This window comes from Takifugu rubripes, chromosome 9 (assembly GCF_901000725.2).
Source record: "Takifugu rubripes chromosome 9, fTakRub1.2, whole genome shotgun sequence".
Taxonomy (NCBI): Eukaryota; Metazoa; Chordata; class Actinopteri; order Tetraodontiformes; family Tetraodontidae; genus Takifugu; species Takifugu rubripes.
Genome location: NC_042293.1, coordinates 14529933 through 14545516, shown reverse-complemented (window position 1 = coordinate 14545516; position 15584 = coordinate 14529933). Strand labels below are relative to the sequence as shown.

Genomic DNA, 15584 nt, shown 5'->3' with positions numbered 1-15584 from the left:
GATGTTGGTGTTATGACACATGGACCTTATTCACTAGGACAGTGTTCAGACTTGTTTTGTCCTTGTGGCTGAAACAAAAAGGGTGCACGATTCTGCTCCGAGAAGCAAGCCTTACAGTCTGCCCACAACCTTGCAGCACAGTCCTTGGTATTGGCAGACAGCTAACCTTCCTGCAGGGAAAAGGTCTTCATGTTGACAATGACCATCCATCATCATGAAGCACTCCCAGCATTTCATCCAAGAGTCGTTTTAATGATGTAAATACCTTGATACTGACCGTAGAACCCTGCGATTTCAGGTTATCGAGTGACAAAGTCAATGTTTGCACCCTTGGGCGGCGTTGCTTTCTCTCCAGTCACTGAGATTATGAACCTCAGCTGTATGGAAGGAGCACATTTCCATTTGGAACGGTTTGCAATCACATTTCTCCAGAAAGTACTAATTAATATCTAATAACTAGTGCCTATAATCGGTCCTGGCGGCACACAGTGCCAGTGTTTCTAGAGGGCGAGGCACCAGCCAGCGTTCCAAGATTAATTACTGTTGGCAAAATGTCTGTGTGATGTCTCAATCATCCAGGTCATAGTTATCCAAGGGATAACTATCCAGCTCATAGATAATATTGGCCCTAACGAGTCCAGTCGATGCAGAGCTCTTACTTGGAATACTGTTGGCCAATTCCTCCTTGCATTGAGCTTGGATTTCATACACATGCATGCTGTCCTCCAACTGTGGACTGCTGGAGCTCAACTTCCTTATTGATGTTATTTTTAAGCCTTTTTAAGCTCTTAACAACTGAAAAGATGCCTAACAGATTCTCACAGCTTTAACTTTTTATATCACCGCTTTAATATGCGATTATTTCTTAATCAAGCTTTTATTTAGGTCTTCTCATTTGTGGGGGAGAATATTTCCAATAGGGAGAAAGTCAAACTTCCCGTGGGGTCCACATCAGGCATACACAGGAACTAAGACTATTCCTTTTGATTTGTAACATTAATGTATAGCACTGAAAGGCCTGGCTGTATTCTCATGGAAAAGTTGCCTTGTTTATTTATATTACAGCAACTAAGTAAATGGTTTTATGGGTTAATTCAATGGCTTAAACAGTCAACTGTTGTGTTGTTGGCCTGAACTGTGGGCCAGAGCTGTAGTGCTGCAGTCTGCTTGAGATTTATGAAGGACGTCATTAGAGATTTACTGTCTAAAGACTCTTAAATTAGGTTAGGAGGTTTATATCGCAGATAAAATTCCAAACAATTAGGCTCTATTTCTAAAACTGTAATTCCTTAAGATGTCTCCAGATTGTCTGAGCAAATTTATGTTTTCAAGTCAAAACAGCATTGCTCAATTAGCCTATCACCAGCTGTAATCAGTTTGGTTAAAGGTCCTCTCCCTTAGCAAACACGGCGGTTTGTCCAAACATGTTGGTTAGTTAGTTAAAGTCAGCACTGAGCAGACCTGAGGGACATGCAGTGATGCCACAGTACCTTGTGAGCCCATCAAATCCAAACCATCAAATCTGGCGTCTTGTTACTGCAGCTTTCTGGGTAACTGTTGCACATTATAGGAACTGTTCCTTTAAATCAGCTGGCCAGGTGAGAGCGAGGTTGTGTTGAATGCGTCACTGCTGCTCACAAACATTTATGCAGATGAGATTAGCTGCAGAGCCTTGGGCTTCACAGCGGTTCAGGATCGCCTGCATCAAAGATGGTATCAGGAGTCCACCTCACAGAGGCCTTTGGGGAAAACGGGACAGTGCACATTTACTAACCGAGAAAATCCCCTTGACCTCAAACCCAGCCCGTCTCAGCCCGCTGTTGTTCTCTGGCTCCTCTCGCAGGTTCGATAATCCAGCAGCAGTCAGTCCCACCCCCACACGACAAATGACCTTCAACTACCTTCTTCCCGTGAATGCGTGGCTGCTGCTGAATCCATCGGAGCTCTGCTGCGACTGGACCATGGGGACCATCCCTCTGGTGGAGTCGCTCCTGGACCTGCGCAACATGACCACGCTGCTCTTCTACACCTGCCTGGCTCTGCTGGCCCACCACAGCCTGTGCTACAGACACGGTTCGGCCAAGACTGTCGTCATGGTGAGGACGCGTCTGATTACGTAACGCCCCTTTCACACTGCAGGAAGAGATGATATTGATGATGCGACGATGCGACGGTGACTGAGCAGGAGGACCGGAGCAGCCAGGCACCTCCCAGCAGGAGGTCGGACCTGCGGAAGACAAAATCCTGCATCAGCTCACTGATCTCAGTGTGAAGGCGTTACAAACGTGTTAAACACGATGGTCGTGATTCAAACTTCCATGGAGTTAAAATACGGTTTTCCTGCCGTCTTGGAAGTGATCGTTTCCTCCACGACACACGTCTGAGGCGCAGGGATGGAGCGGTTCGCTCCGCTACTACTTCTGCTCGGTTTTATTTAACGGGGAAAGTGGGTAAGCTTGTCATGACAGAAGTGGATGATGGGATTGTGTATTCATTTTAACTGCGGAAGGAGCTACTTAGCACTTGATTCACAGCTCCAGGGGAGCCAAAGCACTTCGCTCTCGCTGCTCCTGCCAAACGCAACCACGTTCAGTCTAAACACGAATCAGCCACAACAGGTCCGAGCTGTTTAGCTGGTTATCTGATTCTCAGAACTACAATGTGCTTTAAATCACAAGGTTTAAAATCATTGCCAGAACTTATCTGAGGTCAAACTGCGGCAGGAGGAGTGGGAACGTTTTCAATGTTTTTGATATTAAGAGGGGGAAAAAAAGTTGTTAATACACCTACATTTATAACTGAGTCAAGGTCATAAAGGCACCAGTGAAAATCTCTTACATTTATCTTAAAACTTATTTAATTGGCAATCCTATAAAACCAGTCTGCAGCCAATTTTTCTACTTTTGAGACCATCACTGATCTCTCAGGATGGGACATTTCTACAAAAATGGCTCCAAATCTAACATGGATAATGTCTTATTAAGAAAAACATTTCTGGCCGCCATGGCTATGCTTGCTAGCATTGCTAACATTTACTACAGAATCAAACATTATACATGCAACAATCATGAATTAGTCTCCGGCTTGCAAACCTGCCCTGAAGGCTCACAAAGTCAACGTTTCCTGTCTAATTAATTTCATCGGGTGGTTTCACACTCCTCAGATGTATGATGTGGGCGGAGTCAGGCTTTCCACGAGGAATTAAGTTGCACTTTAAGGTGGATCATTTCAGTGATACACATCATTTCAAATAAATATAACCTGAGCTCAAACTCCACATTTAACGAACATACCTACAAGTTGTAAATATACTCTTCCTATGGATCTTCTGGTTCAGGAAATTGAGGAATTCTGCAGACAAATTGTTGCCCTCTTCCTTTCAGAAACGACCACCATGAAACTAAATGTGAGACTTGTACTTTTCCCCAGGCCCTGTCTTTGATTGTCCTGCCTTTCATTCCTGCATCCAACCTCTTCTTCCCAGTGGGATTTGTTGTTGCAGAGAGGGTACTTTATGTCCCCAGTATGGGCTTCTGTGTTCTTTTTGCACATGGATTCAAGATTATCTCCCAGAAAGGGTGAGTTTAGCCCCACAAACTTTCATCCTCCTGATAGTTCTCACTACAGCCGAGCCGAGTCGGGCCAAACAACATTTTCTGAATGTCTCACTAGGTTTAAATGTCATCAATTCTCTCTTTTTGTAGCCAGTTAAAGAGGATCTCCTGGTTGATATTAGGGGTGCTTTTAACCACTCATGCAGTAAAAACCTTCAACAGAAATTGGGACTGGGAGTCGGAATACACTCTGTTCACCTCTGCCCTCAAGGTTAGTGTGAAGGTTGAGAGCAAGGGCCCTCCCCGAGCTCTGGCCAGCTTGCTTCTCTGATCAAGATTCATCACAACAAAACGTGTTTTCATTGTCATTTCTCTGGTGTCAGGTCAACAAGAACAACGCTAAGTTGTGGAACAATGTGGGCCATGCCTTAGAAGGCCAGAACAATTATGGCGAGGCGCTGCAGTATTTTCTCCAAGCGACTCGTGTCCAGCCAGGTAAGACCTGTGTGCTAACACCGTCTTTTCTTCTGTGAACACGTGCCGACGTCTGCACTTCCTGCCCGGTCATCATCACATGACTGCCGGCCACGCACATGGCTCATCAAATGTGGCCTTTACCGAGACACCGACCACATCTGTCGTCCTGCATTTCTGCTGAATGTTCTGCTCCTCCTTCCAGAAGGGGCAACATCTGTACAGCAAAAGCATTACAGGAGCAAAGTTCTGCAAACATCACCTTGGTTCCGATTGGCTGGTACCAGTCTGGAGGTGCACACGCATCATCCAGAGGCCAGAACCTCTGTGAGCTTGTAGCAAAACAATAGGAATCCAGAATCCTCTCGTGCCAAAATCTTGAGGGCAAACGAAAAATCCATGATTTGTTTTAAATCAAGATTGCAGGCCTGCTGTATGCATGTGCCAAACCAATCTTGACATCATCGTGGCATCTTATGAATGAGCAGATTATATCATGCCAGTGAGAACACATTCTGCCGGGACACGTTGACCTGGATATCGGCTCATTCCGTAAATCACTCAGATGAACAGATGCCTTTGAGCAAAACTGCAGCCCATAAATTAACGGGGATTTCTAAAAATCATCTGGGCTCCACATCAAGTTGAAGTCTGCCAGTGTGGAATGCACAGCGTGTATCGGCCCTTCAGCAGTGACAAACGGTTTCTGCACCACCCTTGAGCTGCAAATGTCCGGGAACTCCTTCCGATTATATTTGACGTTGGTTCTAAGAATTTCCTCCACGGTTGCTTAAAGCGCAGTCAGTTTTCAATGTGTGGAACTCATCATCGCCCAATCCTCAGAGGCTGCAGTCCTTCTGATGGTTCTGACCCAAAAAGTAGGCACGCCTTTCACCCGGGTTCCTTCTTCCTTTGGTGAAAGCTGGTTTCTGCCTGGGGGGGACACAAAAGCCAGCTGGGTTGTGGCCCTCCAGGACTGGATTTCTACACCCCTGGTTTAAGAGAAGCCTTTTCCAGAGTTTTTAACCTTCAGGAAGCCTTTTGTCAGCTAAAATATTTTTCATCAACATTTTTCATGGGCTCACCACCCAAGTCTGTTTCCGCAAGATTAATGGTATAAACACGTCTGTTCGACAAGCACTTCCTGTCCTGCAGATCATCAGTCTTCAGTTCATCTGTTCTGAATTTCAGATGTATGTTATAATGTCTGCTCAAGTTCCTCGCTTCCTGTTGCCTTCTGTAGATGATATCGGTGCACACATGAATGTTGGACGGACTTACAAGAATTTGAACAGATCCAAAGAGGCGGAGGAGGCCTACTTGGTTGCTAAATCCCTGATGCCACAGGTATCCACCCGTACATGTCAACGCCACCCTCGCACACTTTCAACACGGCTCGGGAAAAGTGTTTGTTTTTGAGGGATTACAGTTACAGTTATTACAGCCTTTCCTCTGCTCCTCACCATCGCGGGACAAATTCACTCTGTGCTCTCACCAGGTTATCCCTGGGAAGAAGTATGCAACTCGTGTGGCCCCCAACCACCTCAATGTTTACATCAACCTGGCCAATCTGATCCGTGCCAATGAGTCGCGGCTGGAGGAGGCCGATCAGCTCTACAGACAGGCCATCAGCATGAGACCTGACTTCAAACAAGCTTATATCAGCAGGTAAGGGGTTTGGAGTTTGACGTGGGCCTTTTGATTGAGACATGATGGGCTTTAATTCAGTAAATACCCCCCTTCCCCGTGTCACCGTGGCAGCCAATTAACCTGCCGTGCACACAAAAACGGGCCAGATGAGAACAACTGTCTGATAAACGGAGCTGCTTTACAAGGCAAGAATGTTGTCTTTGCTCTCCTAAACAGCTAAAACAGTGAACAGTTATCCTTGGCTTAGAGAAAGCAAACATCTGGATTAGAATAAACATCTCTCATTTCTACTGTGTGTGTGTGTGTGGGTGTGGGTGTGGGTGTGTGGGGCACAAGACAATTTATTACTGTCAGTCCTGACTCCCAGGCAGCATCTCTGGAACTCTTTAAGGAAATAGTTTTAAATGTCATGCGAATGTTCCCAGAGGAAGTCTGAGTCACTGTAGCTCCTAAACACATTTGGTCAAAACTAAATAACACCACTAACTGGTTTCCCAGTTCAGACAAGAAAACAATCACCTGACTAACAAGACCCGGTGTTTTATTTCCATCCGTCCATCTCCGATCAGCCAACATTATCATTATTGTTCTGCTTGAAAGCAAAAAAGTTCTGATCTTTTGAACCTTTATCGAGCAGAGGGGAGCTGTTGCTGAAGATGAACAAGCTGACAGAAGCCCGGGATGCCTACCTCCACGCCCTGGAACTCGACCGCTCCAACGCTGACCTTTGGTATAATCTCGCCATCGTCAACATTGAGATGAAGGACCCATCGGAGGCCCTGAAAAACTTCAACCACGCACTTGAGCTCAACTCGCGTCACAAGCTGGCGCTCTTCAACTCAGCACTCCTGATGCAGGAATCTGGTGAGGAGATCAGGAGAACCCTGGTCCACTGAGCTCCGGGAACTCAAAATTCCAGTTTTAACCTCTGAAAGAAGAGTTTTAACTGTCAGCTGCTCCAACCAAGGCTCTGTGAGATGCTGCTGCAGCAACTCTGGCTTCACTTTATATGAATGTAGATGGAGAAACAGAAAGAAATAAACCAGGATGAGGATGGAAGCTTCATCGTTTCAACAAATACAGCTGCTGGTTCTTGTGCAGATAAACAGACTCCCTTCACGGGGAACAAATTGCCCTTTTGTTATTTTTCATCCATCTCTAACTTCATGTGAATCAATCTTTCAAGGCTGGGCAGGCTGTAAGGACTTTTCATGGTATTCCAGCAGTAAATTAGTTCCACGTATGAAAGTTTAAGTACAAGCCATAAATGTCAGATTTAATCTTATATAAATGATAGCCTCTGGGGAACGACCACCCTCGACACTGTATAGAACATAAACTTGATTCTAATTATTCCCTGTGTCCGTAAACGCAGCATCAATCCTCCGTGGACTTTATTCTTTGGCGTGATGACCTGCTGCGAGTTCTCATCTGGTGTCTTTGTCAACTGTTGCAGGTGAGCCCAAGTTCTGGCCCGAGGCTAACCGCCGGTTCTTGGCCTACGTGGAGGAGGAGCCCGACGACGCCAACGGTTACTTTAACCTTGGCATGTTGGCCATGGACGCAAACGAAAACCCGGCAGCCGAGCGGTGGATGCGCAAAGCCATTAGCTTGCAGGCAGGATTCCGCAGCGCCCTGTTTAACCTGGCGCTGCTTTATTCTCAGTCCAAGCGTGAGACCGAAGCCCTGCCGGTGTTGGACGAGCTCCTGCGCCACCACCCGCAGCACATCAAAGGCCTGATCCTGAAGGGCGACATCCTCATGAACCACAAAAAGGAGACAAGTGGAGCTAAAGCCTGCTTCCAGCGCATCCTGGACATAGATCCCACCAATGTGCAAGGCAAGCACAACCTGTGCGTGGTCTACTTTGAGGAGCGCGACCTCCTGCGGGCAGAGCGCTGCCTGGAGGAGACGCTGGCCATGGCCCCTCACGAGGAGTACGTGCGCCGCCACTTGAGCATTGTGCGCGGTAAGATCGCTGCCATGAACGCCGCAGGGCAGCCACTTACTTCAACAGAGGGAGCCAGTCTGGCAGCCGCTGAGGCCAAAGCGGCGAGAGCTCAGGAGCAGGCAGAGAGTCAGGAGGAAGGGAGGGGCGCAGACGCTGGTGGCCAGGACAGGGATAAGAAGAATGTACGGAAATCCTCTGCAGAAAGCGGAGGTGTAGGTGTGGACCCGTCAGAGTCTTTGGGCAGTAGCCCGTCTGACAAGCGGACTAAGGGTAAGTCCAATAAAGAGATTAAAGATATAGAGGAAAAAAGGGCAGCAGCTTTAAAGAGACTAGAGGAGATCGAACGTATATTAAGTGGCGATTGACATGCTTGGAGTTTATAGCTGGACTACTTTTATAGGGCTTTTCAATATAAGGCTGCAACCCCCCCTCCCCCAAGAAATGTTTTGGTCAATATTTGATATCTGATCAAGATAAATCCCACTAATCATGTAAAGAAGGGACCTGTTGGTTTGAACCCATGTAACACTAAGCACAATCACACAGTGGGATCGTGTATTGGCAGGAACTAGCGTGTGCTACAGGCAGTGCATGAGCTTCATCATTCATGTGCTTCCTCATGTCCTTGATTTGCTCCATGTCGTCTTGTCTATCACTGGATATTCTTGTGAGTCACTTCTGTGTTATTGTTTTTAAAACCAGAATAATTGTATCAAGAACAATTAAAGGAAATGACGCGTTCCTCCTGGGATTTCCTGAAGGCGGGATCCTTTGAGCCTTTAAAATAACCCTCCGCTCAGCCAAAAGACCTTTCAACAGCATCACCTGATCATTACTGAGCTCCCTTGGTGCTTCCTGCGGCTCCGTCATCCAGCAGAATTGAACTCTAACCTCATCTGAAGAGCATTATTCTCGGCCTTCACACCTGACCGGCTTCCTTTTCCGTCTGCCGTACATGCAGCTCTTTTCCTCCTCTGGTGCTGCAAACGAGCCCCCCAGCACAGCTCGCTGGCCCCCCAGCACAGCTCGCTGGCCCCCCAGCACAGCTCGCTGGCCCCCCCAGCACAGCTCGCTGGCCCACACAGCTGCCGGTCATATGAAACGGTGAGTGACGGCATCGCCAGCGTCATGTGTTCCCCATTTCCTGGAGTTTATTTCACTTCACAAGCCACATTTTCAGAGCCAGTGTGTGGAAAAACAAATGGCTTCTTATTTTGCCACAGACATCATGTTGTTTAAGCTCAGCGGAACTAAAATTTAATTAGAATGCAGCTTCTATTCTAGTAGCCCTAATTAGCACATTCATCAGCATGTGCTGCTAAAATCACAAACTATTCCATGTCAGACTGGTGGCCACGCTCAATGGAGCTCCTCTCAGCCCCCCTCAGCTCCTCTCAGCCCCTCTCAGCCCCTTTCAGCTCCTCTCAGCTCCTCCCAGCCCCTCCCAGCCCCTCTCAGCCCCTCTCAGCTCCTCTCAGCTCCTCCCAGCCCCTCCCAGCCCCTCCCAGCTCCTCTCAGCTCCTCTCAGCTCCTCCCAGCTCCTCTTAGCTCCTCTTAGCTCCTCTCAGCCCCTCTCAGCTCCTCCCAGCTCCTCTCAGCTCCTCACAGCTCCTCTCAGCTCCACTCAGCACCTCCCAGCTCCTCTCAGCTCCTCTCAGCCCCTCTCAGCTCCTCTCAGCTCCTCTCAGCTCCTCTCAGCTCCTCCCAGCTCCTCTCAGCACCTCCCAGCTCCTCTCAGCTCCTCTTAGCTCCTCCCAGCTCCTCTCAGCTCCTCTTAGCTCCTCTCAGCTCCTCTCAGCCCCTCTCAGCTCCTCTCAGCTCCTCCCAGCTCCTCTCAGCTCCTCCCAGCTCCTCTCAGCTCCTCCCAGCTCCTCCCAGCTCCTCTCAGCTCCTCCCAGCTCCTCTCAGCTCCTCTCAGCCCCTCTCAGCTCCTCTCAGCTCCTCCCAGCTCCTCTCAGCTCCTCCCAGCTCCTCTCAGCTCCTCCCAGCTCCTCCCAGCTCCTCTCAGCTCCTCCCAGCTCCTCTCAGCACCTCCCAGCTCCTCTCAGCTCCTCTTAGCTCCTCTCAGCTCCTCTCAGCTCCTCTCAGCTCCTCCCAGCTCCTCTCAGCTCCTCCCAGCTCCTCCCAGCTCCTCCCAGCTCCTCTCAGCTCCTTTTAGCTCCTCCCAGCTCCTCTCAGCTCCTTTTAGCTCCTCCCAGCTCCTCCCAGCCCCTCTCAGCTCCTCTCAGCCCCTCTCAGCTCCTCTCAGCTCCTCCCAGCCCCTTTCAGCTCCTCTCAGCTCCTCTCAGCTCCTCACAGCTCCTCTCAGCTCCTCTCAGCTCCTCCCAGCTCCTCTCAGCTCCTCTTAGCTCCTCCCAGCTCCTCTCAGCTCCTCTGCGTCTGAGCAGAAATGAACAATAGCTGGTTTCTGCTATGAAAACCTGGGCAGATCAGCATGACAACGGTTTTATGTGAGGAGGCAGAGCTGAAGCAGATCTCCTCCCACACTGTTCCGATTACACGGCACAGATGTTTGTTTCCGTGTGATTAATTGGCTCAGTGCACTTCCTGATAATGAAAGAAAATTGATGACTGCAAATGAAAGGCACAGCGCTGTTATTAAGTAGCATTGTTCTGCTTGATGTTCCCACATTTCTGCATGTACATATTTACAGTGTAATTGAATCCTGTGTTATTTATTGGATACGCGCTGCAGATGCTGTAACCTTTTGTTTACCACTCACATGACGCTTTAAATAGGCCCTTTTTTACTGTATTATCCACTCATTAATCAGCTTTTGTAAAACGCAACCAAGCGAGCACATGGCAGTGTTAAATATCAGGAAGGAGGATGAATCCTGTTCCCAGTGGTTTCTGATTTACCTCATTTTGCTGAGTGACTGGTGATTTTTGTAGAACTTATATCTATTTTTTAAGGCCGTAACCTTTGGTGGTGGGGTCTAGGTTAATAAAGTCTGATCAAAACACCCCTTTTGTGCTTGTGGTCTGTAAAGAGCAGCTTTATTCACCGTGACCTCAGGTGCGCTGCCTGTCGTGCAGCGCTTTGGGCCATTTCCGAGGACGTGGAGCTGAGGCATAATCCAATTTCAAGACCTGTATTGAGTTACAAATTGAAATCCAATATTCCAAAAGTATGCTGACATTAATCCATCAATTAAGCCCATTTTCAGCAAAATGTCATCTACAAATTTGCCTAATTCAGTGGCAGGTCAATGGTTCTGAAGGGAATTCTGACCTTCCTCAAGCTCGCATTTATCTATACATGTTTTGTTTAGCAGATTTCTACAGTTATGAAATGAAGGGTGCAGATCTTCCTGTTTGAGCAGCTCTACAATCATCCAGCCAGTGGTGTTTGTTGTGGGGGGGGGGACTCTGGACCTGATGGGAACTAAAATCCCAGAGTAGCAAAGAGCGTGTCTACATTTATGTATGGAGTTATTGGACTGGGGATGTTCTACAGTCCATTTGATCCTCATGTGGCAGGGCGTGGCCTGCCCTCCGAACAGGTGCCATATGGAGGTAGTGCCTTAATTGGTGGGTGGGGAGAAAAAGGTTCATATAAGGCACTGCCTCCAGCTGGCTTTAGTTGACTTCCCCTTTGACGAAGGTGTGGCGGGGTTGCAGCTTATCTGGGCTGTTTGACCAACTGAACCTGTCCCGGAATGAGCGTGCTGTCTGGCAGCGCCGAGAAGGTTGGTGCTTCCTCCCGCCATCCTTCCGTCCAGAGCGCTTTGCCGTAAGGGCGTGCGCGCTAGTTGGCACTGGGCAGGTAAGGCGCAGCAATGCGCGTCACTCACTTAGTTGATAAATGGTACTGGGGCTGTTCTCGCTGCAGTTGGCTGCCGGCTGGTGTCAGTGGGTCGCGATGCCCCAGCGGGAACCCCTCATGGAGTAGATCACCTCGCGTACTGGACCCACTGCTGCTTTGGCTCCGTCCCGCTTTCGGGACTCTCTCCTGTTCGCTCTCTCTCTCTCGCCCCCCTTCGCTCGGGGGACGGCGCTGAGACGTAGTGGTGCCGCCGAGGCGACCACGGAGCTATTGCTTTCATTTTTAGACTCTTAACAGTGTTTTAATTCTCTTTTCTTTGGACAGGTGCTGCGGGCCACGGCGGGGACCCAGCCCCTGGTGGAGGGCGTTTCCTCACCCCTCGTGTGTAGTTTTGGTTGCAGTAGCACGGGTGTTTTTAGTTTGGTTATCTCCCCTAATTGCGTTTTACCTGCTGGTGGGGCCCCAGCCCTGTCCACCCCCTTTTGTTTGACTTTTGTACAGCCGAGTTATTTTGGTGTTGAGGTGGATTTAATAAAATTGTACTGCCTAACCCTCAATCCTGTCTCTGCCTCTGGAACCGAACCGTATCTGCGCGTGCCTGGTTCCGGTTAATTCCTGGGGTGAAACTCCCCAGGTGGCGTTGTCGTTGACAGTTCCACCTCTCTCCACCCCGCCACACTCACATCTGCTTCACTGTCCGATTCATAACATCTGATGGCTTCATGGGAAGTTGCAAATCTTAACAAACCAGAACCTTTTACGGTCGGCACAGAGGCCCGAGAGTGGAGCCGAGGCTTCGGGGGCAGTCCTGCCGAAAGCACGACCGAGGAGGACCAGTCGGTTCACCTCCCCAGCAGATTCAGGTCTTGCGCAACATGACGGCCGCTCCGAGTGAAGGGGAGGCAGTGGTTGGTTGGTACACTACGAGGATCTGGGCTCGATTCCGACATGTTCTCATGTTTGGATCAACAGCTCCTTTCAAAGCTGACGTGTCCTGCCAAAGTAAACAACTTCCTCAAAAAACCCAACTTCTCAGCCGGAACAGGTACGATCCTGATCTGTGTCCCGGCTTGTGTTTGTGTTCCACCGGGACGCCAAAAGCACAGACATCTATACGAGCTTGTCTGGGTCTAACTATTTAATTTTAGTCCATAAACACTGTTAATTACTTTGAGCTGTGTGGGAGTTTTGCCCCTGGCTTGGCTGCAGCGCTCCCAGCCAGTCCGGACCTGTCGGCGTGATGGAGCGCGCCAGTAACTGCAGCTGTCACACTTTTGCTTAGTTTCTCTTTGATCTGCACGTCTGTTGGCAGATTTCTGTCTAACAAAAAATGTAAAAAATTCCCAGGAGTGGGCATGTGAAGCTCCTCAGTCAAGGGTTCAGCTTCTGACGGAGCTGCTCAGCTGTTTGGTGGCAACGTTAAAGGACGGGCAGGTCGCACTTTAGCCATTTTGGAAACCACCTTTCGGGTCACAGCGGAACCAGTTCTACTGGCTCCCAGTGGTGCAGAATCAGCCGTTCACCAGCTCATTCGTGAGCATTAAACTCGAACAAATCAGCACACGAGTGTTGAAAATCAGCCGTGCACGATCAGTCCGAACGTGCACGCTCTGAGCATCAGACGCTCCGCGTGCAGACGAGGATTCAGCCGAGGGCAAACCAGATTTTAAAGGACTCGTAATTAACACGTGCACGAGGAGGAAATGCTGAGGCGACACAGTTGGTTAATAGAACCTTTAGTCCCACAATCAGATTAATCCAATCACCTTAATCTACAACAAAGGGAGCTGGAAGCCTGAATACAGCTCCTCCTTCCTCCTTCAGGGCATTCTAGGGTCGATAAAAGTAAAATGAGAATGATTAAATTCCCCCCACATGCACGTCTCCACGATCTGATGACTCACAAAAGCGTCCTTTCAAAGCAGAAAAGAGAAAAGTGAGTTCAGAATGAGCAGATTAGCCTCCTAATAGCAGCGGCTCCCTCAGCTGCTCTGATTCCTCTTCTCATTAAGTTATTTCACGCTCTGAATGTTGGAATTGAAATGTGTCATAAGTCTGACCATTTAATCAGAGCCGGTAATCAAATGACAGCAATGGCATCTAAAAGCAGCAGCAAAAGCGTGGGGCCTCTTCTACACTCGCCTCCTTTTACATCCTCGGAAACGCCATGTTTTGATATAATGAGGCGCTTTAAACATAAGGCAGCATTAAATGCCCTTTTCACCACCTCCAAATGCTGAGGTCACTTCAGGAACGTTCCTGCTTCTAAAACTACATTGGTGGGGGCTGCAGCCACTTATTTCTGCCCCTGTGGTATTTAGCACGCTCAGTCCGCTCCTCTCCAACATCTACCGGCCCCTTGGACGCCCGAGACGCCTGCTGCCTCCCACTGCCTTCCCATTGTCTCCCATTGCCTTCCGCTGCCTCCCGCTGCCTTAACTACCAGTTGCTAGGTGATGATCTTTGGCTCGCTGCTGCCTCTCTGCCACCACCCAAGCATCCATCGTTATTCTGAGGAACGATCTTCCAACTCAAGTGCAGAAGATGAGATTTTACCCCGAAACGAAGACTCATGACAGACCCGATTTAGGGGGGAGGAGGGGGGGCTGCAGAGTTTGGCCTCTGTACAAGGCTCTTCTTCTTCTGCTAGAGTTAGTTCTGGATTAGCTGTGATCCGTGAACTGTTGTATTTGGACGAGCAATAAAGAGTACGTCACAAGTGCTCTGCTTGTTTCTCTGAAACTGAAGCATCCCATTATTCCCAGTAATCAGAGAGCAATCATATGAGTGAAATTAAACTCCAAACAGAGGCCACACAGACAGAAAGTCTCAGACTCGGTGCCACTGCACACGTGTTTGACTGACAGGAGGCGTCCCAGAAATGAGTTCCAGACGTGTCTCAGTGGAGGATGACTTAATTATTGACAATAAACCCAAAAGAGGCAACGGGGGACGGAGTGTGTGAGCGAATGTCTCGCTCTCCTGCACCTCTGCTGAAGGAACAAACGTTAGCGTCGGTACTGCTGTGGTTTATCAGGTCATCTCAAACATCAACCACATCTGCTCTAGATGTCATATATCCTGGTTGAAGAGGTGGACCTGCTACTCCCGACATCGATTACTCACCCGAGAGTTGACCCGCATATGTTTCTATACATTTCAACCATTTTGAAAAGAGGCGAGGCACTTGTGCAGCTGTGGAGGTCAGATCCACCCTCGTCCAGATTTAAGGGTAAGTTCATAAATCAGGTGAAACCAAACCACAATGCCGACAGGATGACTTTGCGCTTCATTACGACAGTAATGTATGGAATAACTGTAAAGCGTGTGTGCTGCTTCTCTATAGCGATCGAGTTTCACATCTGCTGATAAGCTCACGCCGCAACAGTCCCTGCTAAAGTTGGTCACATGTGGAATTGTGTGTTTTGTGTGCGTGTTTGTGCGAGTCTGACTCCCAGCGGATCCTATGGAATACGCTTTAAACAATTCTGAGGAACATTGTGCTCAGCTTTGTTCATTTTATTAAAGTTCCAAAGCTCCTCTCCTGCCTCGAAGCAGCATCGGTAACCACATTAATGGCGAGTTAATTGAACGTCTGATGGATCTGATGTAGCTTTTGCTAGCTAAATTAATTCACTGTTGCTCTTTGTGTCTGACATCTCAGAGGTTCAAAGGTTTGGTATCTGGTTGCTCGGCAACCATCAAAAACCCCGTTTCCACCGCAGGAACTTTAATTTGTCATGTTTCCACCGGAAGTACCCGAGGGAAAAATATTCCCTAGACCCCAAACTTCCACTGAAAGAGGGATCTCGTCTTTTCAGATTCCCTGCTTCTGTCTTTCACGCTTTACATCACCAGCCTGATTTCAATGCATTTTCCATAACTGGGAGGTGGAAACCCAAACCAAACAGAAAATGTTTCTCGGTTTTTGTTAAAAAAAAAATTCATGGTCATAAATTTTCTGGGAATGTCGGACAAACGGGGTTTGTTTACACATTTTAACCTTTGACTTTTTTTTATCTCCTTGATCTGAAGCAGCGAGCCAGATGAGGTCACATCAAGGAACATCAAGCGCGGGATCAGTGAAGCGTGCTAACCGGAGGCACTTTTAAGTCCTTGAGCAAACGTGACTTTCACCTCACCCCCTTTTATGCCAAATTTTCCACCTGGGTGATCGGCTCCACCT

At 48.5% G+C, this 15584-nt stretch overlaps 1 protein-coding gene across 4 annotated transcripts in view; it reads left to right on the top strand.

Moving 5' to 3' along the window:
* tmtc3 (transmembrane O-mannosyltransferase targeting cadherins 3) overlaps positions 1–15584 on the top strand; it is a 21336-nt gene extending 5752 nt beyond the window's left edge. For 2 of the 4 annotated variants that reach the window (XM_011607627.2, XM_003967726.3), the window contains exons 7-14: positions 1844–2096; positions 3430–3578; positions 3705–3825; positions 3938–4049; positions 5272–5375; positions 5527–5696; positions 6316–6542; positions 7135–8348. In XM_011607627.2, coding sequence (XP_011605929.1) covers positions 1844–2096; positions 3430–3578; positions 3705–3825; positions 3938–4049; positions 5272–5375; positions 5527–5696; positions 6316–6542; positions 7135–7994 — 1996 coding nt within the window. In that variant the 3' untranslated portion in view covers positions 7995–8348. Of the gene's footprint in view, positions 1–1843; positions 2097–3429; positions 3579–3704; positions 3826–3937; positions 4050–5271; positions 5376–5526; positions 5697–6315; positions 6543–7134; positions 9108–15436 lie in introns of those variants that run through there. The other 2 variants (XM_029841365.1, XM_029841366.1) reach the window with 2 other exon arrangements.